This window comes from Budorcas taxicolor, chromosome X, assembly GCF_023091745.1.
Source record: "Budorcas taxicolor isolate Tak-1 chromosome X, Takin1.1, whole genome shotgun sequence".
Classification (NCBI taxonomy): domain Eukaryota; kingdom Metazoa; phylum Chordata; class Mammalia; order Artiodactyla; family Bovidae; genus Budorcas; species Budorcas taxicolor.
The window spans coordinates 125,740,622-125,767,950 of record NC_068935.1 but is presented as its reverse complement, the minus strand read 5'-3'; the positions used below and the strand labels follow the sequence as shown (position 1 = coordinate 125,767,950).

The following is a 27,329-nucleotide window of genomic DNA, read 5'->3' as shown; positions in this document are numbered from 1 at the left end:
AGACTGAGGTGAAATATATATATATATATTTCACATACACACTGCTAAGAATTCTTCCCATTCAAGATAATCTTCTTATATCCACTCAGTCTTTCTCCCATCTGTCCTTCAAACTCTAACCGCAGCAGCGAGGAGCTAAGGCAGAAACAAACTGAATAGTCCTTCAAATGCTCTTATGGAGACAAAATGACAACACCCTAGTCCATTTGATAAATTGCTTGTTCACGAAATTAGCTCTTTGTGAAAATGACCTTCAACAAACTAACCTGCCTCCCAGGTAACCTCGTTAGACACAACCCAGTATCCCCAATGAAGCCATTTCACCATTTTTACTGAGAACAATCACGATCCTGCTCATTGAGGTTAATTTAACAGAGTTACTTTGTGGGATTAATGACTGCAATATGTTTTGGGAAAAAGGAAAAAAAAAAAAACCTTCTCAAATGTTTGGAGAAAATGCTCCTTCAAATACTGGTCACTGCTGTGATACTCCTTGCCTCCTCCTATTGCCATCAACTTTGTTTCCTTCAGTAGAATCTCAGATTGTGGGACCAATTTTAAACCCAAAGAAGGATGCTTCTCAGGAACATTTTCTCTGTCCTGCCCCTTATCTGTCTGAAGTAAAAATACAGACAAGAGAACCTGACTTAATGACTGTTGCCCAGACATAAAACACAATGGGAAAAATGGCAGAGGGCAGGAACTATAAGATGTCAGACATCGTGTGTCCTTTTGTGTACACTTTGTTTTATCTGCCTTGAGAGATCTGGTTTCTGATATCTCACCCCCCAAACTTAGAGCATCTCATCACCTTTCTTATCAAATTAGTACTCAGCATCTTTGGAGCAACTGAGCACCGAGGAAGGAGAGATCATTCAGAAACCTCTTTTGCAGTTGAAGCCAGCTTTCCCCATTTGTGGCTCCTACATGCTAATCAGCTCCCTAGAAACCTCCAATCCAATTCTCACCTTCTTGAAATCCTACTGTTTGATGCTGAGGAAGCAAACACTTGGAGGGGATCCAAATATGGGGCTTGTGTGGCCAATGGCAACATGTGTAAAGGACATAATCTTGAAAGAGTAAGAGGAAAATGAAAAAGAGACCTCAAAAAGCAATCTCAGGAGACAGGACAATCATTGGTCTGACTTTATGTTCACAGCATGCCTGCTGCCTGCCAAAGGCTGCTATTCTCACGTGGTCTTTATCAGGCTGGTCCTATTGTTTTATCATGCTCCACCGCCAGGGAAAGAGATCGCAAATGTTTTCCTTTTGTGAAAATTCTCAAACTTAAAGGACTTAACTGCAAATTTATTTTGGTGATTTTTAACATTTTTGTCAATTTTAACATATAAATACAAGACAATTAAATAAATTGGAAAAGAAATATCGCAAAGACTAATCAGCACTCACAGAAGTGTATTACATTATGACTACAGTTAGTCTGGGATACAGCATTCACTTGAAATACATATGAAAGGGAACCTTAGTGAAAGACCTAACTAAAGGGTTTCAAAATGTTCCTAATAAGGACACAAAGCACTGCTCAAGCAGTTGTAGGTAGGAAGCAAGACAGACTCGCTATGACTAGGAGCAATAAGGGTTTGATACATATGGAAACAATAGCATTGCAGGATAGTTCACTGGTCCCAATAGCTGCTCCCCCTTGTCACTATACATTCATCAAGACAAGTATTTTAAAAAATAATTATAGCTCTGGCTGGGCCAGAGTGTACCAGGCATAACAATCAACAAAGTACCATGCAGTTGCCTTTTAAAGAACAGCAATATGATTCTTTTGATGTATATCTCTTTTAAAAAGTAATCCTACTCTACTCCCCTTTTCTCTGGGGATTTGAGAAGTGGCAGTGTGTGTATCTCCTCCACATTCATGATCTTCCTGCCATATGGTCCAGATTATACTTCCATCCCTCTGTGTCACCAAGGTGTTAAGCTAAACATCCTGGTGCAGCTTCCATAATCTGATGATTAGGAATGAGGTCAGGAGATGGGTGTCGGTATTGGATGCTACGTACGGTTGTACAGCTGGTACCCTGAACAATGGTGTGCCCAAGAGAGTGAATGAGGCTAAAGTATGGCCTTCACTCTGCCAAATCATGAGCCCATGACACTGTGTCTGCCCAGTGGGAGCACCTTTTTCTAACTCACTCCAAGGCACTGTATGAGCTAATTGTGGCACTGTCTGCTTACATTTTTCCAGTCTGGCTGGCGTCATTATTTCTTGATTTCAGTGAAGGTCCTGTATTTCACATCCCATATAATCTCCAAAAGGAGGTTTAGAGTTCACTGAAACCAGCAACGATTTTCTGAATTATCACATTAGATGCAACAACATAACCACGATTCTACAAAGAAAGAAATTTACACAGTAGAAAATAAATACCAAAAATGCTGAAGTAAGATTTTTGACATGTGGATCACTAGAGTTTACCTTATTTACAACAAAGGCATGCACAACGAACTCACCAACAGGATGAAGTCAATAGTGACTTTCTATGATGTTATCAACGATATATTAGCCTCTTTAAAAGAGGCTGCAAATAAACTGCTTTGATTTTGTTTTAAATGAGTCTTATTCTTAATGTGTTGTTTAAAACCAATCTTCTTTTAAAATGAAGGATAAGAAACCAAATCGCAAATGTCTTAGAACCATGGTACTGTGTCTTGGTTTCCTCTTCCAATAGCAACCATTGCCCTCAATTAGCTTATGTTCATCCCAAAGTTGCTGAGTATAAAATTAGTTGATTTTATACAACTCACATTGTGTAAAAGTTAAGACTGGACAAGACTGTCAAGCAACATGCTTTGATTTTAGGCAAAGGAATCACATTTGCTCAATAAAGTGTAAGCTTCCCCGCTTTGAAGTCCTTCTTAGAGCGATACGGTTTTTACCACTGCAGGAATCTTCTTTCTCATTAAATATATGCTGTTTTCCAGTGAAATCATGGAGGCACACATCTCCATTCTGAACACTGAAAGAAACACCATTCTTCTCTGTAGAAGTATTCCCTGTATAAGGAAAAACAAAATTGGTGTCATGAAGTATCCACAGAAAGCATTTTCAAAATAAACAAACTTAAATGTTAGTTTATTCTTAAGTATGCACATGCAGATGAAGTCTTTTTTTAAAAACATATTTCTGGGGCTTCCCTGGTGGCTCAGTGGTAAAGAATCCACCTGCCAATGCAGGAGACACAGGTTTGATCCCTCATCTGGGAAGATCCCATATGCAACTAAGCCCGTGTGCCACAGCTTTTGAGCCTGTGCTCTAGAGCCAGGGAGCCACAACTACTGAAGCCTGCATGCCCGAGAGCCCATGCTCCACAAGAGAAGCCACCGCAATGAAAAGGCCACACACTGCAATTAGAGAGTAGCTCCCACTCTCCACAACGAAAGAAAAGCCTGTGCAGCAATGAAGACCCGGCACAGCACCCCCCTCAAAAAAAAAAACATTAGTTAAAAATAAAACCAAAAGTAGATACAGACAAATGTGAACCAAAATTAGTTCTAGGCAATCTTTATTTTAAAAAATTTTCTGATATATTGTTTTATTTTATTTACTTTTCATTCCTTTCCTTTCTTAAGACCAAAGTAAACAAAACAAATTGGAGAATCATTCAAAAACCACTTCCTATGGTAACTTTGTTAAAAATGAAATTGTAAAAATATGAAGCAAAGCAATATATTTGATTTTAAAAGGCCCAATTCCTAACTCTGGTTGACCATATACTGCAGTCAAGTACTAGAATATGTGTAATATAACCTGGGGTAATAGTCTGGTCTCCCCCAAAGGTTAAGAGAGATCCCGTACAAGGTTCTTGGATTCCTAAGAGTCCTATAAAATAAAACTCTGTAATAGAGAAATCCCGAGTGACAACAGTCCTGGAAAGAAAAAAAAAAATCGTGTCTCGTACACTAAAATAGTCCCTCTGAGTCAGGATAAGACTGATTTCCAAGAAGAAACCACTGAGTACAACATCAAAGTCCAAGCCAGGGGAGCTGGGCCTCCCCAACTTCAAGCAGGCCCCGAACTCTGTGTGTGTGTGTGTCTGTGTGCGTGTGTGTGTGCGTGTGCGTGTTGGGGGTGGGCACAACTGCTGAGATCCTCCAGCTCTTTGGCACCATATTTCTGACAATGTAGAAAGCTAAATAATAAGCCCAACTGTTAATTCATGTCATAATTATACTAATAATAAGAGTTCTGAGAACCTTGTAAGTATCATCTCATTTATCACTCTACAGCATGAGTGCTATTATTACCCCCATTTCACAGATGATAGAACTAAGGTTTCAGAAAGTAAATGCTTTGCTCAGGGTTACATGGCTCGGAAGTGAAAGAGTCAACATGTGATGTTTCTTTGAACTGTGAGCTTGTGGCCCTGTGTACTGAGTCAGATGGCTGCTAGTAACCCAGCCTCTGAGCTTCCCAGGTGGCTCAATGGTAAAGAATCCGCTTGCACTGGAAATAAAAGCAAAAATAAACAAATAGGATCTAATTAAAATTAAAAGCTTCTGCACAACAAAGGAAACTATAAGCAAGGTGAAAAGACAGCCTTCGGAATGGGAGAAAATAATAGCAAATGAAGCAACTGACAAACAACTAATCTCAAAAATATACAAGCAACTCCTGCAGCTCAATTCCAGAAAAAATAAACGACCCAATCAAAAAATGGGCCAAAGAACTAAACAGACATTTCTCCAAAGAAGACATACAGATGGCTAACAAACACATGAAAAGATGCTCAACATCACTCATTATCAGAGAAATGCAAATCAAAACAACAATGAGGTACCATCTCACGCCAGTCAGAATGGCTGCGATCCCAAAGTCTACAAGCAATAAATGCTGGAGAGGGTGCAGAGAAAAGGGAACCCTCTTACACTGTTGGTGGGAATGCAAATTAGTACAGCCACTATGGAGAACAGTGTGGAGATTCCTTAAAAAACTGGAAACAGAACTGCCTTATGACCCAGCAATCCCACTACTGGGCATACACATCAAGGAAACCAGAATTGAAAGAGATACGTGTACCCCAATGTTCATCGCAGCACTGTTTATAATAGCCAGGACATGGAAGCAACCTAGATGTCCATCAGATGAATGGATAAGAAAGCTGTGGTACATATACACAATGGAGTATTACTCAGACATTAAAAAGAATACATATGAATCAGTTCTAATGAGGTGGATGAAACTGGAGCCTATTATATAGAGTGAAATAAGCCAGAAAGAAAAACACCAATACAGTATACTAATGCATATATATGGAATTTAGAAAGATGGTAACGATAACCCTGTATGCAAGACAGCAAAAGAGACACAGATGCATAGAACAGTCTTTTGGACTCTGTGGGAGAGGGAGAGGGTGGGATGATTTGGGAGAATGGCACTGAAACATGTATAATATCATATAAGAAATGAATCGCCAGTCTAGGTTCAATGCAGGATACAGGATGCTTAGGGCTGGTGCACTGAGACCACCCAGAGGGATGGTATGGGGAGGGAGGAGAGAGGGGTGTTCAGGATTGGGAACACGTATACACCCGTGGCGGATTCATGTTGATGTATGGCAAAACCAATACAATATTGTAAAGTAAAAAAAAAAATATGAAAAAATATGAAAAAAATAAAATGATGTTAAAACACATGGAAGAAGAAACCATTTCATAGGTAAAGATATAATTTGATATTTAACAAAATTCATAGAGTTAATTTTAAAAGATAAAGATGTAGAAATAGTAAGGATATTGAAATTTAAGGAAAAGATATTCAACAAGCATTCTGGCTGAAAATAGTGAGTAAAAAACACCTTTCTTGACAAAAAAAAAAAAAAAGAATCTGCTTGCAATACAGGAGATGGGGTGGTGAGTGGGGGTGTTGATCCCTGGGTTAAGAAGATCCCCTAGAGAAGGAATGGCACCCCACTCCAGTACTCTTGCCTGGGAAATCCCATGGACAGAGGAGTCTGGTGGGCTACAGTCCATGGGGTCACAAAGAGTCAGACACGACTTAGCAACAACTATAAATTAACCCTCTAAGGCATAACTGAAATATACAGTATTCACACAAACTAGATGATGGATATGGTTAACAAAGCCCCATCTCTGGGCACAGAGATAGGCAAATGACTGTCTGAGGCTGCTATTCTGAGTTAGGCATTTTGGTTTGAGGACATTTTGGTGCAGGAACAACTTGACCTGGTATAATAAACAAACCATTGACCTTCCAGCTTCTTTTCCCTCATCCATCCCAGATCCTGATGTGTGGAATGAGGAGTCAAGGAAGTCTATCTGATATGCAAGTTACATGATATTAAACCTATGGCCATTTTGGTAACCTAAAATGTACCCCACTCTCACTGTCAGCTGTCAAAAACAGCTGTTTCAAATCAACCATGTCAACTAGCTCTGCAAAAAGTGCTGCTTCCATCTGATCTCATTCCCCGAAGGATGGCAACATACTGATAGGCTAGGCAAGTGAGGCTTCATCTCTGAGTTCCTTCTAGAATATGGAAAAATTTGGTTTTAAGAGACCCAAACACTTCTATCCAAACCAATAGGCTTTACTGATAGGTTGTGATTCTTAGGATTCTTGATGATTTAGCTCACACCTCTGATTTCTCAACTTTGAATCTGGTTTGTCACACAAACTTATTAACCAGCCTTGATTGCTACTACATCTACTCTGTTTACCTACATTGAGTCACTCCTGCTATAGATATTTGACATAAAGCCCTGCTCTGCCCCTGGTATCTACAATAAAAAGCTAAGGCCCCATGGCAGCTCATCTTATATAGAAATGGTTCTCATCTTATACAGCAAGGGTTCTCCACAAGCAGCAAGGGGACAATGTTACCCCTCAGGGAGCATTTTTCACAATATTGAGAGACATTTTTAGTTGTCACAACATGGGGTGAGTATGGGGGTACTACTGGTAGCTGGTGGGTGGAGACCAGAGATGTTGCTAGACATCCTCAAATGCACAGAACAGCCCCCCCACAACAGAGTTATCTAGCTCCAAATGTTAACTGTGCCCAGGTTGAGAAACCTTGATTTAGAGGCATCCTTTTATTTTGCTATTTTAAAAGTTTATACAAACCAGTGAGACCTCCCATCTTTGGGAGGCTGGAAAACTATTTGTTACGTATATGAACCTTCTCACAAATTTATCTGCATTTATTATACAAATAACTAATACCCTAGAATGATAAGTAAAGGCAAATTCTCCAGGGAAGGGGGAAGTATACCAGCATAATTTAAGTTTTTATAAAAATGAAGATATATTAAGAAGTCAAAAAGATAGATAAGTTTTTATGAGTAATGAACAGCTCAGTCTTACAAAGGAAAGAAAACACAAAGGAAATTTAAGCTAGAAATGTCAGAATTAATGAGTAAAAGAGGCACAACAGAAATCATCTGTATGTCTATTGGAGACAATTCATCTTTCAATACTGGATATCTTTATGGGGATTTGGGAATTGTCACAAGGCAGCCACACTGGGGCACAGAATGAACAAGATGATAAGCAAAAAGTAGGAATGTTCAGAAGTGTTGAAGATGTGTATAACTATAGATTTACTAAAAAACTGATATAGTCTTACTATTTTAGGTACTGACTGCACAGAAAGACCGTAAGAAGTCTTTGGGCAATACCTAAGTCAGGATTTGCCACATTAAAACTTTTAGGTCATAATCCATTCTCATCATGAAAAATTAAATCTTTAAGAAAAACAACCCTAAGGGGACATATGTACACCTATGCTTAATTCACGTTGATGTATGACAGAAATCAAAACAATATTTTAAAAGCAATCATCAATTAAAAATAAATATTTCTAAAAACCCTAAATCTTAAAAGTAAACTTGCTCTAAAATGAATAAATTTGGATGAATCAACTTTCTCTTTTACAAGGGAATTACATTTTGATCCAACAGTCATATATGTAGCTATTCACTTTGCTAAGCAAAAGTGCCATTAAAGGATAAAGCTGCTTTAATAAAACAAACACTAACTTGAGAAACAGTACATCGAAACATACATACCGTTCCCGCTGGCGAGTCCTGAGCAATCATTACTCACTAGCAGTGTGGTGGAGTGGGTGGAGTTACTGTTTGACTGTAAGGAATTTGAAGAGCTGGAGACACCTTGGTTTACAGTCTGCTTCTTTAAACCATTAGTAGCAGTCTTACTCCAGTCTATAGCAGGATAAGCATTATAGAAAAACAGGGCAGAATGTTGAAGTGCAAATGCAAGAGACACAGCCTAACTCTTTCTAGGAAATGATCTCTTGCTCTCAGATCTTATAGAGAATTCTTTCATTTAAGACTATATACATTTGTCCTTTAAATGACTCACTGGTCAAAAGTAACCTATATTCTCTCAGAATTAAAGGCCAGGCTAATTTGATTATGTCTATAAATAGTCACTGAATTAGGTAATATTTCAAAGTCAAAGACTATCTTTACAAGAACATGGATCGACCTGCTGTGATGACTCATGGCTCTTAAATCCAGGCAAATGATTGAACTCTAGATACTGCCATTTTCTGATCTTGTGCAACCAGACCTTTGCAATACAGCAAAGTCTGCATTCGTGGGTAATATTTATGCAAAAGGAATTGAGATTTTCAAAGAGTACTTCATTTTTCTTATTTTCTTAAAAATGATCTATTTTCTATACAACCCAGAAGGGCACAGCTGAAAATAACTTCAAAGTAATCAAATGTATGCTAAGACTTTTATGTAAAGTCTGGCCCAATAACAAATAAATGAAGTCACTGACAACCAGGACCTGTGGAGAAAACGCTGAGTCAAGATTTTAAAAATTAGGAAGGTAAATATGAAAAATTACTCTGGACAAATGGAAAACATACACTCAAAGGGAAATGAATTCTAAACATTTCACTGCTGCTTCATTGCAGAAGCAGCCAGGCCATTAATTATATTGCTCACTAAGTGTCAAATTTTTTAATTCACTAGGTTTTTTTCCATAATGTTCACACTGGATATTTTCTGTTGAGCAGGTTCCATTCATTGATTTCTAGATCTGATATTCCTCTGGCATTAATTGCTTTGGATCTTAACGTATGCAATCTCTTCCTCAAGATTTAAGAAAAGGAGAAAAAGTAAGGTAAATCTTTACCAGAATTTTCAGCCAGTCGTAACTTTCCACAACACAGATATCGCCTCCACTGCTTTCTGACATTCTCTTTTGCTACACAGTAAAAGACGAATATGAAAAATCCTATGGGGTGGGGGGAAATACAACACAATGAATTCCAAACTGAGACCTGAATGTCATGAGCTTACTTCACACAATGATAGAATCTTTGGCAGCTATAGGAAAAATGAAATTTTACAGATTGAAAATAAAGCCCAAAGTCCTGGGAAAGTTTGCTATCAAAAGGCATCCTGGGAGAACTATCTTTGTAAGATTAAAATAATGTATTTATAAAAAAAATGATCATTTCATACTTCCAAAATTTACCTGTCTGGTCTCTTACATCCTGTCCTTAGCCTTCCCTATCTTTGCCAACAAAGGTCTATACAGTCAAAGCTATGTTTTTTTCCAGTAGTCATGAACAGATGTAAGAGTTGGACCATAAAGAAGGGTGAGCACCAAAGAATTGATGCTTTCGAATTGTGGTGCAGGAGAATACTCTTGAGAGTCCCTTGGACAGCAAGGAGATCAAACCAGTCAGTTTTAAAGGATATCAACCTGTAAACTGATTGGAAGACTGATGCTGAAGCTGAAGCTTCAATACTTTGGCCACCTGATACAAAGAGCCCTTTCATTGGAAAAGGCCCGGATGCAGGGAAAGACTGAAGGCAAGAGAAGGGGACAACAGAGGATGAGATGGTTGGATGGCATCACTGATTCAATGGAGATGAGTTTGAGCAAACTCCAGGAGATGGTGAAGGACACAGAAGCTTGGTATGCTGCAGTCCATGGGGTTGCAAAGAATTGGACACGATTTAATGACTGAACAATGACAACTATCTTTGTTGTTGAAGTACAAGCCATCCACCCAGGAGACCAGCTCAGACCTAGGATCAGCCAACTAAAGAATGTCTCTGGCCATGTAGCTCTACAAGGATTGAGTCATGAGCCACTGCAGTCCCTGACCTTCCACACACCCTGAAAGGATTTCAGGCTGGAGATCGGGAATGAGGTGCCCTATGCTCTGGAAAAACTGGTAGAACAGGCCTTCAGATATTTTGGTATTTTCAGGAGAAAATTTTATGAGGTAGTTTCTTACATTTTCCCACACTTAGAAAAGCACTAAAAACACTAAGATATCTGGGCCTTATGACAAGCAGTAACCTTCTGCCAAGATGTGTGGTTGACTGTGTGTATGTCCACCTCCCTCGCCATACCTCTTCTGATCAGTTCTTCAGAGCTACCTGAGCGGCCATCTCCCAAGCTGTAGTCCCCCAAAGAAAATGGGAGCTCACAGCTCTCGCACTGTGCTTTTTTTTACTTCTGTCCATGGCTCCCACCTCCCCATCCCTCCATATGTGTCATCGATTTCCAAGTTCTGTCAATGCCATCTCCTCCTTTGTCTCTCATCCCTCAGCTCACCTCTCCGGTCCACAGCCACGTCCCTTCCCTGGGCCCTCCCCTCTTTCTCCCAAGCCACCACAGACCTCAAGAGGCCCTCAGGCTCTGCCTCCTCCTCCCCATCGCAGGCAGGTGCAGGGATCCCCATGCGGCCCCCTTGCTACCACTCCTCAAGGTTTTGGAAGCAAATAAATATTAGCTGGATGAATGGACAAACTCTGAATCCTCCTTTGCCCCAAACCCCAATCTATCTACTTAAAAGACCTTCATTTTTAAATATCAGGTTTGCTTTTAGTCAGGTGCATGTGCCCACTCTGAAGACTGACATCTCAAATAATGCATATCTTTGTCCACCTGCCACCCTGGGCAGCTACACTTGGTTGCATTAGGGGAGAAGCAGCACAGATGAGAGACTAAAATGGGGGTACTCGTGGCCCAAATCAGAACCTGTACACATCTTTCCTTTACAGGAAAGTCCTGTGAATTAGGGTTTAGTTCCCTTTTACAAATGAAACAATATGTTCCTTCTGTCCATTTGTATTCTAATGAGAAGTCATTCTGGGGAAATAAGAATGGGGCAGGCTCATTTTCTACCATAAGTATGTGAGGGTGCTTTCAGGTTTATGATCAGTATGAATTGGGCATATATCTTTTCTCTTTAAAAATAAGTGTCTCTTAGCATGCCACTGTTAGCAAATAAAACTTTTCTACAATAAGTAACACAACATCTGGATATACAAGTTCAGAAATTATACACTGTAGGTAAAAATGAAGACACTGCATGTAACCAACAAGCACATTCACTGGCTTCCTCCAAATAAAATAAGCCAAATTAGGCACTTGAATTCTATCTCAAGTTAATGAACTACTGCCTTAGACAGAACTACAGGAGGATGCTATGGGAGCTAAAAGCCACCAGGAAAAGATGAAAACAAGCTGATGAGAATGCAGTTAAAAGGCTTCCCAACAGAAGATTTGGAATAAAAGACAACCAAGGGATAAGAATGCTTATTATCAGTTCAGTTCATTCAGTCATGTCCGACTCTTTGCAACCCCATGGACTGCAGCACGCCAGGCTTCCCTGTCCATCACCAACTCCTGGAGCTTGCTCAAATTCATGTCCATCGAGTCGGTGATGGCATCCAACCATCTCATCTATGCAAACCTATTAGTTTGCTTGGCTTTTAATGTCAAAGTGCATTCATTAAATATTAGTCACAGCTGACAACTCTTTTATAAAGCTGATCTAAAAGAATGAGTGTGGTTCCCTGGTGGCTCTGTGGTAAAGAATCTGCCTACAATGCAGGAAACATGGGTTTGATCCCTGGGTCGGAAAGATATCCTGGAAAAGGAAATGGCAACCCACTCTAGTATTCTTGCCTGGGAAATCCCAGGACAGAGGAGACTGGTGGGCTACAGTCCATGGGGTCGCAAAGAGTAGGACAAAAGCGTCAACAAAAGAATGAGTAATTTGCTTTTGTAAAGAGTACAGAGGAAAAGGGTTCCCAAATGACTGCAGCTGGGCTTCATTAAATGGGCAGCTCCAAGGTCAACGGCCACACACAGAGCCTGGCTTGTCCACTGTATGTCTAGACAGAGGAACTGCACAGGGATTAGCCACTGGGCCAGGCTGCTGCCACTGACTTCTCGCTTATCACTCTCCTCAAATCAAATGCAGGCAGAGGAGGTCAGAGTGGTGAGACCTCATGGGGACAGTTATGGTATGTGTACTTCTCTGTATGCATGTTCTATTATACTTCAGTAGCAAAATTAGACAAAAAAAAAGATAAGGAACCAGGTGAAGGAAGAGTGACTGACTCTCCCAGAAACAGTTACTGGTAGGTTCCCCTTGATATCCTTGTTCCCTCCCAGGAGGCAGGGATGGTAAGGAAGGAAAGGGACTACTTCTTGAATTTAGTGAATTTAGCCTTTCTTCCAAGGATCTCAGAGCACCCTTTCTCAAAGATAAATCTGTTTTTTATTTTACTTGATTTTTTTTATTGGAGTATGAATGCTTTACAATATCATGTTAGTTTCTGCTGTACAACAATGTGAGTCAGCCAGATGAAGATATATGCTGCTGCTGTTTAGTCACTAAGTAGTGTCTGACTGTTTGTGACCCCATGGACTGTAGCCCACCAGGTTCCCCTGTCCATGGAATTCTCCAGGCAAGAATACTGGAGTGGGTTGCCATTTCCTCCTCCAGGGGATTTTCCCGACCTAGAGATCAAACCCTTGGCAGGCAGATTCTTTACCACTGAGTCACCTGAGAAGTCCATGTATACATATAGGGAAAGGGTTAGTCGCTCAGTCGTATCCGACTCTTTGCAATCCCACGGACTGTGAGCCCTCGAGGCTCCTCTGTCCATGGAATTATCCAGGCAAGAATACTGGAGTGGGTTGCCATTTCCTCCTCCAAGGGGTCTTCCCGACCCAGGGACAGAACCTGGGTCTCTCACATTGCAGGCAGATTCTTTACCATCTGAGCCATCAGGGAAGCCCTACAAATACATATACCCCTCCCTATATCTTAAGCTACTTTGCAGACACTCCAACTTTTACTTGCAATATTTTTCAGTTCGAATGAGTCATCCAGTGTTTATTTTTTGCTGTAGAGCTTACCTTGTAAGGTATTGAAGATGGCAAAGAGATACATGAAGATGACATTAACTGGTCCCCAGGCAAAGAAGGCGAAGCCCCAAGTAATTCCTAGTAAAAACGTAAGGCCAGCGACGCTCCTGAGGTCTTGAATACTGGTTTTTCTCTGGGCTCCCAGTTGCTTCTTCCTTTTAATTCGACAAAGCTGAACCAGGACCACAATGAACATGCTGATGTTCAGCAAAAATATCACACAGAAATACCCCACAACCGTGATATAGAATACAGCATTGCTGTTGATCCAGCAACTGGAATTGGGGGGAAAAACAGGGAAAACATGTTTTGGTTTTTTCTTGCTAAAATATGGTTCAAAATGGTAACAATGAACCTATATTGTTTTACTGAAACATTATCCTACAAGCACAAAATTTAAAAAAGGATAAAACCTCTGATCTCCATAGCCACTTAACAGTTCTAGGGGAAGAAATCCAAGACAGTTTATTGTAGGAAATCTGGTGATTAAAAGTATTTTTAAAATATTATTTGAAAACACTAAAAGATTTTATCCTCTCTCGATCCTCGTAAGTCTATTCCATGAATCTTTACTAATATAGTATAGCTTGTATTTTATTTTTATCAGAGGCTTATAAAAGTATTTTTGAAATATAATTCAATTTTTAAATACTTAAGTAGTAGCAGATGGCGGAGCCTGGTGGGCTGCCATCTACGGGGTCGCAGTCAGGCACGACTGAAGCGACTTAGCAGCAGCAGCATGACTTTTCTAACTAGCTGATCTCTTTACATATATAACTGCAAAGTCTGCTGTAAATATTACCGGATTTTATTAGGATGAGACACCTGATATGCTGATTAGATCCTCCATTTTTTTTGGAGAATTCTGCTTTCCAATTCACTTAAAATTTCATGTGGGGCTTTGTACTCACAAGTCATCAGGTGACCCGTTGGGGAATTTCCCATAGGATCCAAGCCCATAGTTATCTGGAGATATAATCAGGACGATGGCCACAACCACAGCTGGGATGCCTGGGAGATAGGAAACACTGATCACACATAGTTCTAATAACTAAAGGTGGTGAGAAAAAAGAGTGGAGATTTTCTGTTTTCTTCTGAAATAGCATAGCAATTCATCACACCCAGTTTCTCTGCCTCCCAGCATGTGGGTGTATGTGGCCTAGGTCTTGTCCAGTGGACTATGGACAGAAGTGATTTGCTCCCCCTCTAGGCCTAGACTATAAAACCACTTGTGAGATTCTCTACTCTTTTCTCCCCAGTTCAGGTCAATCTTGGAAGCCCTGTCCTGAGACAGAGTCTCTAGCAGCTTGGATCCTGAACAACCACAGACCAGAGACCCCCTCCACTCCTGCTAACTAGACCACAAATGAGTAAGCAGGAAATGGCAACCCACTTACCCTTACCCACCTGGAATATAATTTTAAGGGTCAGGTGGCAGGCAAACTCCAAAATGTAAACCAAAGAATTAACCCAGTAACTTCTGGAAAACCTTCCGTTATGAAACCCAATGTCCTCAACTGATTATCTGGAATCTGCTGATGGACTGAGAAGCCTGCCCTAGTTATTTGGGGGTGTTGATTGCCACCACTGGCTCTCTCAAGGGCCCAGGGCACTTCCATTAACAGGAAGCATAATGAGGAGTCTCCTCTTTCCTTATAGTGGCCTTGCACTGAGGAGTCCTTTTTAGCCCTCCAGCCCATCATCCCCCACCCCATGCCAACATCTCACACTCTGTGCACACAGACCAGCCTGACATCCAATCTCAAGGCTCTGGTAAATAAGACAGCTACCTGGTACCATCTAACATGATATTTCATTAAATTCTTTTGTATTTGGACATTATGGAGACATTGACATATGGTGACTTTCTAAGGGAGACTCCTTCCTAAAAATAAAATATTGAGGGTGCGGAGCTTGTCCTTGACAAGGGAACCTGATGTTTCTGAATTCTACAAAGAAGACAAAATCCATGCCCAAGATCAGAAGCAGAGACTTATTTTTCTGGGAGTAAGTGACATATCTTGTAGAAAGGTGTTGTTCTGTACCTTTCACAAAGATATAAGAACAGGCAAGATGACAAGGGAGGTAATCTGTTGTGTAGGGAATATGTGAAGGAATATTTAGCCTGAAGAAGATGGAGTCTGAGAGGAGTGGCAGCTCTAATGCAGTGGAAGGGTATGCCCTGGAGATTAGAAAGCCAGCCTCAGCTGTTCTTGAGCTGTGGGAATTAGGGTAAATCACGTCTTCACCTGGTATTAGCAATAACTGCCTGCACCTTGGGGCTTTTAGGATCCTAGTTCCCTGACCAGGGATTGAACCCAGGCCTCCTGGCATTGGAAGTGCAGAGTCCAAACCACTGGGCTGCCAGGGAATTCCCCCTGGCTTATTTTTTATGGGGTTACTTGTGTGAAAATACATCGAGACATAAAGTATTATACATGTTATATATTACTTGTTGATTATCTAAAGGACTCCTCAGTGGAAGCGTCAGCTTATTTTTTTTTCCCCGAGAGAGCAAAACCAAGACCGATGGGTAAGTGCTACCAGAGAGCCAAGTGAACTTAATGGAAAATCAGAACTGTAGAGCTCTAGAAAATGGTCACTGGCTGTCTTGTAAGGTATTAAAAATAAGACAAAAGGTCCAAAATTGAGTTGCTTATGCTAGCCACAGTTCACCGAACTGAGACTTAACTCCATCACAGCTTTGGCTCTCCCAGAAATGGAATCTTAAACCAATCAATCAGAAATTGCTAGTTAGGTAACCTGTCACTAGTTAGGTAACCTGTCTGAGAGACCCCAGAAATCCCCAGCAGAAAGTAAGCTTGCAATAACCAACCCGCTTTTTTGCCCAGAGTGACTTCCTTGTTCCTGCTTCCTTCTGCCTATAAAATCTTTCACTTAGTACAGCTCCTCAAATCTCCTTTCTGTCTGCTAGATGGGATGCTGCCCAATTCATGAAGTATTCAATAAAGCCTGTAAGATCTTTCAAAGGCACTCAGTAGAATCTTGTTTTTAATTAAAGTAATGAGCTCCCCAATAATAGAAGTATTCAAGCAGAGGTCAAATTATCTCTAGTCAAAGCTAAGTCAAGTCCAGGAGGTTCCTACATTTGGCGGGGAGCTGAATGAAGAACTCTTCAAGATCTTGGAGCATCTAAGATTTAGTGACCAACAACCAACAGGTGGCATAATCAGGAATACTGGCCTGGTGTGGTGATTAAGTTACATTAGACTTTATCTGTATGTTCTCTCTCTCTGCCCTGCTAAGCACACAGCTGTGTATGTGTGTGAATCTGGGAGGTACAGAGCAGCGTGAGGCTAGTTGGGAGCTCAGGGACTGACTGTCTGACCTCATCATCACCAAGCTAATATTTTCAATTGACTGAGCATCTTCTGTGTGCCAGCCCCAGTTCTAGTCGCTAGAGATACAAAAAAGATTCACAGCCCTAACCTCAGAGTGTTGTGGTCATAACCAATCAAGCATAAATATACAGGTGTTCTAGAAATAGACTTGACGAGGTTCCTCTTTGGGCAATGAAACATGAAAAGAAGAATAAAACTGTTTTAGAAACCTGCCAAGTGTGACCTGCTTCATCAATGTCTCTCTCTGATTAAAAATCAAAACACTGGAGAAAAAGCAGGAAAAGCCCAGGCAATGTGTGAACAAAAATCATACATACCCCAACCAAAAATGCAGAATTTAAGGATGTATTTTCGGATGTAAGTATTAAACACTTTGACAAGGGCCAGGTACATATGGAATGCTTCCAAGCCCATCCATGTGAATGAGACCAAGAGAAAATAATGCAGAAATACAGCCACTGAGATGCAGAGGCCTCTTATGTCATACAGAGCAATCCACGAGTCCAAGAGGAACACCAGGTTCAGCAGGAGCAGGGCTGCACACAGCTGGATGAGGATTTTGGAAGGGTAATCCCTCCGGATCTTTCTAAAAGGAAAGGACAAGAAAAGAATTAGCATCACAGCCTGCTGATGCTTATGTGAGCTAGCATATCTGAGTTCAAAGTGATTTATTTTTATTCTTTGGTGACTGTCTATATGCATAAATTTCTTCTCTTTGAATGCATGTCTGTATGTGTGTGTGTGGTGCGTGGGTGGAGGCATTACAACTAACGATAACAACAAAGAAAAAATCTAAACGGAATCATCTGTGATAACCATGTGGAAATTTTATGTTTATATTTCTATGGAATCTTTAACATGCCGACTACTGACCCAGCCTTTCAAATAGTATGTAGTAGAATCTCATGAGCACCCACCCCCATTTCTCCCAAACTCCTGGAAGCATTGCTGCTTCTCATACAATAGGCTCCTCTATTCAGATCTTCAAAACATAGCCAGATTCTCCTGTTATTTTATGTTACTAGTTAAAATGAGATCATGGAAACAAGAGTTCAAACTATAGCTAAATGAAACAGGGAAAGGAAAATACAGCTAACTGATGACATGTACATGTTTACGTGTGTGAAATTAGATCTGGTGAGATCATTCTGAGTAATGGCTGGCCTTATAGTAATTTAGTCTCATTAATCCTTCCAATGGTCCACTAGAAGATCTGTACTCACAGCTGGACCCTAAGTTTGGCACTAAAAGTGAATTTGTGCATTTCCTGATTAGTGTCCAAAAATCTAAATCCCAGAACTTATATACTGTTTCATTTAAAAAAGGTGTGTGGGGGGGTGGTTCTATGGTAGCTCAGCTGGTATAAGAATCTGCCTGCAATGCAGGAGAACCTGGTTTGATTCCTGGGTTGGGAAGATCCCCTGGAGAAGGAAATGGCAACCCACTCCAGTATTCTCACCTGGAAAATCCCATGGACAGAAGAGCCTGGTGGGCTACAGTCCATGGGGTCGCAAAGAGTCAGACAAGACTGAATGACTAAGCACAAACAAATGTAAAAAAAAGTGCCTATATTTCCTTTTTTTCTGACAGAATTTATTGGAATCCCGCCCCCCCCCCCACAAAGTAACCAAAGGGACCATTCTGATAAGCCAAGCAGATGCTGTCATCTGGAATGTCATTCTTTCTTTGACCTACAAAGCTGCACTCAATTTGTATCTATATTTTTCAGGGAGGCTTGATATCCTTTATTCTTCTTCATCCCCACACCCATTAATGTATTTAATCTTTTGTGTTTGCTTGATATAATTTAGAAACTTAATATATTAAACACAGCTCTTCTGCAGTATATGGAGCTATGGCCTGTTTCACATTGAAGCTCTTGTTTTTCGAGGTCGGCATCTATCTTTCATTTCTAACTTAATGTCAACTAGGTACCAAGCATCATTTTAGGGTACAAGGATGATTAAGACACAACTTCTGCCTTCAGTGAGTGTATAAACTATTGGAAGTAAGTAAGTATGTAAACCAAAGTCCCATGAAGTTTCACATATACATGGCCCCACTAGAGGGGTGGACAGGGTAAGCTAGGCCAAGGAGCACTTATTTAATACATTTTGGCCACTGAGGTGACCACTACATCATATAATCCAGTTTCCAGTTGTGGATACTCACTCAAAGGCTATGTAGGTTACAAGAGTAACTGACAGAAAAATTGATGAAAGCCCACAACCAATATAGGTAATAAATGTTAGGGCCATCATCTGAGCTGGTGGTAAGGATGTTCGAGACAAGTCCTGGAAAAGAAAATATTGCTTTCAAGACCAAATATTTTAAAATAAATGACACAGTTATAATTTACATTATTGGATAGTCTGAGATTATTCAACAAGCCTACAAGGTAGGCATAATTATTATCCTGTTGAGATAATAAAAAATGAGACCCAGAGAGGTTAAGTAATTTGCTCAGGGTCACAAAGCTACAAGGTAGAGGAGCCAGAATCCAGGTCTGGCTGACTTCAAAGCCCATGTATTTGATCATTACATTATGGTGCTCTACAGAAGGCCCAGGCTAGCAGCCTAAAGATGTGAATTTGACTTCTGGCTCTCACATTTCTCAGTCTACGACTGTGGACAATTACCTCACAAACGAGTCTTTAAAAATGACAATAAAAACACCCCATTCTACCTATATTGTAGGATTGTTGGGGAGATTAAATAAGAGAACTTATGTCATGTTTTATAAAAATTTTAAAGTACACTGCCAACTAAACCATTTTTATTACCCATTTTAATCTGAATTCCCTAGCCCTCCTATAGCTATTTTAAAAATAACTTAAATGTAAAATTAGAATAAGAAAAAATACTTTGTTCAAATATTTTTCTTCAAGTATATATGCATATTAGAAGAGTCATTTCATTGGTCTTTAACTTTGCCACAGTATCATGAAATCTGTTGCTCCATCAAGTCATCGACCAGATAGACTTCACAGCACAATGCCCAGCCACCCCTCAGACCCAGAATCTAAGGCCAGGCAAAGTGGGGATGTTACCAGCAGAACGCCGAAGCTTGTAAGGTGGCTGCAGGTACAGGTGGTCTCATTCAGCCTCCTGTCTTTGACAGAGCACCCATCAGATGACCAGCCTCCTCTGCCACCTAGGGGGCATGGGAAAGAGTCTCTGTCCCTGCAGAAAGGCCACTGCACCAATCACTGCTCCTTCCTCCCCATTCCCCTTCCCCACTCAAGACTTTGAAAAAGTTAGGTCTGGAACCTACCATTTCTGCCCAAGTCCCAAAATACACATCTCACTGTTAAGTCATCCTGTAACAGAAGGACACATTACCAAAAATTTATCCAACTGAAAAAAACTGAAAAGCAATTAGAAAAAAAATGACATTTGGACATTTCAGAATCTCATTCTTGATTTTAGGGGAGTTCTTATTTTATATGGGTCTCTAGAAGGCAGTGAGTCTCATATAGGGCAGCACTTTTTAACCTCAGCCATCGGGAGCAGCAATTGCCTTGTGTTAAAAGGCACATTCTGATTCACTGGGTCTGGGGTGGACCCAAAGAGTCTGCATTCTAGCAAGCTGCCAAGGGAGGCTGATGCTGCAGGTCTGCAAACCATACTCTGAGCAGCGAGGTCACAGATGATGCTCAGTGAACTGGACCTTGCAAGATGCTTTCTCTTTGGAGGTGAGAATCAGACCTGGAGCCACAGATCTAAATGCACTGAAAATTGGCAGTAAGAGCTTGCTTTTTACACTGCTCCTTCCTAGAAAGTAGGAGGGCAGTTATTAGGCATGCTCAAACCCTATGAGCATGATTCTAGTCTCACACACAGCCCTAACTGGGTCTAAGGTGCTGCTGGACCAACTTTTTTCAGGCTAAGTTGCACAGGGAGTTTGCATGAGGTGTCTCTAGTCAAGGCACTGACCAGACAGGCCCCTCCCACCTGGCTTGGGTCGATATGCTTTAAGGTAACTGTCACGTTTCTTGTCAAGTTCTTGACTGTCAGGTTCGCAACGCTTGAGGAAATGACATAGCTGATCAGAGAGAGGTTCTCCAAGGCAGGGTCCTAGCATATCAAAGAATCAACAAGATGGCAAGAGAAAATGAAATGTTATTAGACAATTTTAGAGTTAGAAGGGACCCTAGTTAGTAGTTTAGTCACTAAGTCCTGTCCGACTCTTGGCGACCCCATGAACTGTAGCCTGCCAGGCTCCTCTGTCCATGGGATTCTCCAGGCAAGAGTACTAGAGTGGGTTGCCATTTCCTCCTCCAGGGGATCTTCCCAACCCAGGAATCAAACCCGGGTCTCCTGCACTGCAGGCAGATTCTTTACTGACTGAGCTATGAGGGAAGCCCAGAAGGGCCTAAGGACTATTTAATCAATATTATTTATTTTACTACCTAGGTCAGGAATTCAGGGACAGGAAGTAAAGTGACTTCCCCAAGGACCCAATGAGAAGCAGAGCTTGTTCCACTATAGTATGATCTAAAAACTGAGTTAAATTTCATAGATTGACATGAGACCCTCATGAATCTTAAAAGGAACATAACATTAAGCCATTTAAACTGTGTGTTCCTGAGCAAGTTACCTAACCTCTCTATGCCTCTATGTCCTCATCTGTAAAATGGGGATAATAGTTTAACAGTTTCTCTCTCACGGAGTTGTTGAGAGGATTAGAGTTAACATTTCTAAGTGTTTATGATACTGCACAGCAATTGATAAATACTTTGTGTTGGTTATTGTTATTTATCCTCAACAGCATCATTAGGTCCTGTTTAAAAATAAACTACAGCTTTTCAGCAATCCATCTGACTTATAGTAGACTTAAGAATGGGCTTCCCAGGTGGCATTAGTGATAAAGAAGCTGCCTGCCAATGCAGGAGACATAAGAGATGTAGGTTTGATCCCTACAGGGGGTCGGGAGATCCCCTGGAGGAGGGCATGGCAACCCACTCCAGTATTCTTGCCTGGAGAATCCCATGGGCAGAGGAGCCTGGCAGGCTACTGCCCACAGAGTTGCACAGAGTCAGACACAACTGAAGGGACTTAGCATGCATGCCTGGTTAAGAATATTGGAGGACTATAAGAATTAAAACTCCTCCAGTCTCCCCAGAATCTAAACCAAGAGCAATTAGAGGCAACTTTACCTGAAACAGGGCAGGAGTTTCAAAAAAGTTGAACTGCACCCTGGAAGCCAGCTCCACAGCATCAGCTGGTAAATGACTCATCAATGATGAAGGCAAAGTAATAACGCCAATACTGTTCTCAGGAGGCTCAGCTTCCAGAGAAACCTGAAAATGAAGTAAAAGATTATAAAAATGTCTGGGGCTCGTATAATAAGGAGAGGGAAAACACAAGTAATTAAGATGGAGGGTCCTATAAGGGCATTTATTTGTAGTGTTTCTATGTACAATTGGTTCTGGTTTCTCTGATTACTATGGAATTAGAGGCTGTGTAGGGAGATGTGATAGGGAGATGAGGCCTTGGAGCAGGAGAGAAAACATTTCATGGGTAAAGGATACACAGAAATAATCAGAAAGTGCAGGATATTATTTGTCAATTATATCTCAGTAAAGCTTGGGGGAAAATAAAGTTCAAGATAACTGCAGAGCCCAGGGAGATGACAGTAGCCAACATACCAATTTAGTGACCTGTTAGGGCAAAGTCACTGTAGAACCACATGCACGAAATTTGTAAAGGGAAGACTACCAAAATGAAGTTAAAAGGCCAGATTTGGTTTTACTTGCATGTTTTCAGCAGCCCCACCTACCCATCCCTCTAATAGGTCGATAGAAAACACTAGAAGCAGGATTGATATTCAGCATCACTATTTCAATAGGTTAAAATATTGAAATGGGTTGAAAAGTAGGGACACATTTGGTGTCCCTGCTCTCTTCCAACTGCCTAGAACCCACTGGACACCTCCCCCACTTCCCCCCAAACTTCCACAATCCAGTTGCTAAAGGGTTAACACTGGGCACAATGAGGACCTCTGAAATCTTGCTCCAGCCAATGTCCTTCTTTTGATTCTGTGATGCCTCATTGTTCTAGATGCTAAATATTTTGAATATCACCCATGAGTATAAACAGCAATGGCCTTAATCATGAAGTACATGAGGACTATAATCATATAAAAGAAAAGGTCTTTTCTACAATAAATTAGGATGTACCTGAAGATTTGCAGGGTCTTGGGCAGCGAAAGTAGTTGTGTCAAAATTACTGGCATTCACTCTGATCACAGCCAGAGCCAAAGAAGGGGAGGTCAGACTTATGGTCTTGGTTGAAAAATTCAGCTGTAAGCCAATGTCATCCACTACTTTTAGCAATCTGTAAAGAGAGGTAGCAGTTCAAATTCAGCACTCTGAATTGTTTTCCCCAGTGTAAGCAGAATACAGAAAAGCAACTTAGCAAGTCATTATGAACCTCATAAGTGGGAGAAAAATACTTGGGTTTAATTTAATCATCTAGACGCATCATTATTATTAGAAGATCCCCTCTCATGACCATATCAGTGTGCTAAGTCATACCTTTGGGCCAAAGGGGCCAGCAAGGTGGGCGGAGAATGAAGGAGTTGGCTGACTTGGTTTATCATTTGTCCTGCGAGGTTAGGCTCCAAGCTGCCTAAGGACAGAGCCCACTCCATCCGGGACACTTGGTTTTCAAGATCAGAAACACTGATGCTGCTGGTGTGAATAATTTCTGTAACAAGAGAACCAAATCACTTTATGAACACATTATGGAAAAATCACTCATAAAGAAACATACATAGACTCTGTGACCTGGAAAACCCAACCCCAGGTATTTGCCCCAGGAAAAGGAAAACATGTTCATAAATGTTATATTAGGCTTTTACGAACAGTGTAGGAGGGTTCCCTTTTCTCCACATCCTCTCCAGAATTTATTATTTATAGACTTTTTGATGATGGCCATTCTGACTGGTGTGAGGTGATGCCTCACTATAGTTTTGATTTGCATTTCCAAAATAATTAGCAATGATGAGCATCTTTTAAAGTGTCTACTGGCTATCTGTATGTCTCCTAACAAAGAAGTTGCTTAATTCTACCACCTAACATCCTATTTTTTATTTTGCATATTCCCTTCTAATATTTATCCACACAATAAAAGACTATTATAAACATGATGTGCAAACTAAATATTTACTTTTGAGTTATTTTCACTTCACTCAAGACTTAAAAAATGCCCAAAGTTTCTGTTTATGCACAGCTGCATAATAGACATGCTATTGAGGTGGCATATCATATTTCATCATTCCTCTCTTGTGGAATTCAAAAAAAATCTCAAGCCATTTGGCAGAGGCTCCAGATCTCCTGGACATGCTGGCCTGAGGCAGAGGAGGCGAGAACACAACAGCTCCAGTCTCGTGTCTCCAAGAATTTCACTTTGCTTCACCCTCCAAATTCTAGAGGAAGACTTGCTTCTTATTCACTGGACTTAAACTCCAGAGATTATGCAGAATTCTCTCTGCTTCCTTCCCTCTTCCCTTTATCCTTTTACTCTCAAGCGTACTTTGTGTCCAGGAGCCTGGTGCAGTTTCTGTGGCATTCTCGTATTCACCATTATTCCAAACCTATATGGTTAGTGCAGTTATTTCCATCTTGAGGTAGACCAGGCTCAGTCAGGAGGGGCAAAGGCTTATTCCAAATCCCACCACCTGTGAGGGCCTAGGCAGACCTGCCCTGAGGTCTTCTGAATGGTCTTCCCCTTTTCACAGGCTGCTCTGGCTCATTGCCAGCTCTGGTATTCTGTACCATTTCAAGAACATCAATTTTTTGTTTTCTGTCTAAATGGAGTTCCTGCTTTTAATGGTTCAAAACTGGTCTCTTCAGAATGTTGAAAACAGTGACCCAATCACCTTTTGCAGGAGAAAGAAACCTGTAAAATAACTCATCTGGATAAAATGAGATCTGTGTTCGCCTCAGAGCTATTTATCTTGACCAAACAATCAATCCCAACTGTATCTGTGTTCTACAAATGCCCAAAGGAAAGCTCCCAAAATCAAGCAGACATCATAAAAAGAAAGGCTTAATGTAGTCTCATTGCAGATATCATAATTTGGCAGGCTGCCAGCTGGGTTTCAGGTGGCTCGAATGACAAAAACATGGGAGCAGCGTGGCTTGTCGTATTTACCTGTCTTGTCAGGAGGTATGCCAGTCGTGTCGACGTTCACAGAGGCAGACGTGGTGGGAGAGGGGGCTGAGGACTTCCCAGGGGGCAGGGTGAGGGGAAGATCAGGTGGAGGCTTAGGGGAAGAGACAGTTCCAGATGGCAGGGGCATATCAATGGCTGGGCTGGAAATGATGGGAGCTGAAGGCTGGGGAGAAGGTAGGGGAATCATCCCTGTTGGAGAGTGAGGGCTCTGGGTTACAAGTGGATGAGCTAGAGGCTCAGCAAAAGAGAAGGCACTAGAGATCTGGGACACAATGGTGGCCTGAGGAACAACTGGGATGGCATTGTTGGAAGAAGAGAATGGTGGGCCGTGTGGATGACGAGCGAGACACACAACAGGATCTTGCAGGTCACTAAAGGCAAGAATCAGAGAGATGCATATGAGACACAAATGAGCTACAGAGGCTAAGCTCTTCTCGTGCCAACCATGTGACACCACCAAGGCGACACAGCTCCATTGTGAACTTTCCTTTGCAGACCCTCTGTGTACCTGCCACTGTTCTCCCGCCCCTGCCCACTTCCACCACCTTCTCCCCAGGAGAGGAATTAACCAGGAAGGATGCTCTTTTTCGAATTCACAGTTCTGCTTCACTTGTTCACTGCTACTCCCTGATTCTACACCTCATCACTTTTCAGTCAGTTGAGAAGAGCATGTACCACTGCCAGGTACTTCTTGGGAAGGGAGCTGCTGAATGCCCTGTAACCAAACTGGTGGTTTCCATATAACAGGAGTCTGTCTGTGGTGGGCTTTTTAGATTTCACAAAATTTATTCTTAAAAAAAAAACGGAATCACAGACCCAAACTGTTTCAAACATACTTAACATTTTTCTAAAATTAGAATCAAATACCAAAATATAATTTTCTTTTAATATTCAAATCCACGCTGACAAAACTGGCTCATCTTTTTAAGACAACTGATTTGCCTTAGAAACTAAAGCATACTCATTTCAAAACTATGTGTGTTCATCCATAATAGATACACTAACTCACTAACTCTTGTGTCAACTCAGTATTAACACTGAGCTCAAAGGGGTAAGGAGTAAACTGAAAAGCAGCTCTAAATTAGTCAGTAATAATAAAATGTTCAATTTTTTCTTATACTTTTTACAATCAAAGTACATAATTCTGTTAATTACAATTACAATCTTCTGCATATTGATCAATAGAAAAATATGTAAAAATAATAATTATTGACTTGTACAGTAGAGTTTCTAATTTTAGGAAATTCTCATACTGGTCTTAGTAGTTCACAAATAAGCTTTTCCTTTCCAAGAAACTTCAAATTTAGGTCATTCACATGCATTGGTAACACTGGCTGGGAAAGGTAAATCACACAGCCATTTTTTTCTTCAACTTACTGAATTTTGTTTCAAGAAAATCTTGAGTTGGAATTAACAATACACAATTTTGTGTGAAATTGATGAGCATAGAAATCTGCCAGAATCGATTTTATACTGCATAGCCTGCCAAAGTACTAACTAGCACACAGTACCTGATGAAGAAATGTTGCTGAATGAAAAAAATGAATCAAGCTGGGGCCAAAGGGGTGGTCCCAGCTTATACATCAGCTACACCCTTAATGTTACTTTTGCCCAGTGGTTCCCAACCTTGGCTGTGCCTGAGAATTACCCAGAGGACCTTTTAAAAATTAGAGATTTCTGTGGCCTTCTCCTCAGTGTCTGATTTAGTTGGTCCTGAGGTGACTGGAAGTCTCCTCATTGGATCCTGATGCTTTCAGAAATTCCATCTCCCAAGTGGGGTTCAACCCTCCACTTTGATGGGGGTATATTAAGCTTAAAACTCAAGTACTTTTTACCTTTTATTACATAAAATGCTACATATCCTTAACTAAAGTTCTTTAGCTACTCCTAGGGGCCTAATGTTTCAATACATTTCAGAAATTTGGCCCACAAAGGGCAGACAGGCTACACTTAGCCTTTTATTCCCATATGAGAAGTTTCATATTGGAAAATGCATGTCCTTTTTAAAACATACAATTTTTATCTGATTGTAGAAAAGTATACAAAATGCTGCAAAGAAAAAAAAAAACAAGAAAATGACCATCCAGCAGGCAGGCCAATCACTGGGAATTCTTGTGAGCATTTTCATTCATTCAATTCCTGTTTTTTTCCATGTATATTTTTATACACTTTTGATCACACCATCCATGACTTTTGGGATCATCTACTATTTTGAAGAATCCATCTCCCTCCTTACCTCCACTGAGGCAGAGGTTAAGGTAGTGATTTGCAACTTCAGTTGCCCATTAGAACCACCAGGAAAGTTTTCAAAACTCTTAATCCCTAGGCTATGCCCCAGACTCATTTAACCAGAATTACTGAGGGTGGAGACTGGAAATCAAAATTTTAAAACATTTTTAATTTGAACTAATTGTAGGCTTACAGAAACACTGCAAAAATAACACAGAGATTCATACACTCCTCACCCAGCTTCCCCCAATGTTAACATCTAACATCTGTAGTTTAACCCAAATAGCTACCAAAATTTAGCATATGACAAAGGTGACATCTCAGATCACTGAGGAAAGGGTGGACTT

General features: G+C 40.8%; 1 protein-coding gene across 1 annotated transcript in view; it reads right to left on the bottom strand.

The window, feature by feature from the left end:
• Positions 1-2,842: 2,842 nt before the first annotated feature.
• The window catches only part of ADGRG2 (adhesion G protein-coupled receptor G2), a 69,542-nt gene continuing 45,055 nt past the window's right edge, over positions 2,843-27,329 (bottom strand). Inside the window, exons 14-27 of the mRNA XM_052663902.1 lie at positions 24,733-25,124; positions 23,112-23,283; positions 22,755-22,911; positions 21,732-21,875; positions 20,527-20,649; positions 19,847-19,892; positions 19,623-19,726; positions 18,745-18,866; positions 16,890-17,158; positions 14,122-14,221; positions 13,202-13,485; positions 9,161-9,262; positions 8,062-8,214; positions 2,843-3,027 (exon numbers count right to left, since the gene is read on the bottom strand). Of these exons, the coding sequence (XP_052519862.1) occupies positions 2,843-3,027; positions 8,062-8,214; positions 9,161-9,262; positions 13,202-13,485; positions 14,122-14,221; positions 16,890-17,158; positions 18,745-18,866; positions 19,623-19,726; positions 19,847-19,892; positions 20,527-20,649; positions 21,732-21,875; positions 22,755-22,911; positions 23,112-23,283; positions 24,733-25,124 (2,353 nt within the window). The remainder of the gene's footprint in view (positions 3,028-8,061; positions 8,215-9,160; positions 9,263-13,201; positions 13,486-14,121; positions 14,222-16,889; positions 17,159-18,744; positions 18,867-19,622; positions 19,727-19,846; positions 19,893-20,526; positions 20,650-21,731; positions 21,876-22,754; positions 22,912-23,111; positions 23,284-24,732; positions 25,125-27,329) is intronic.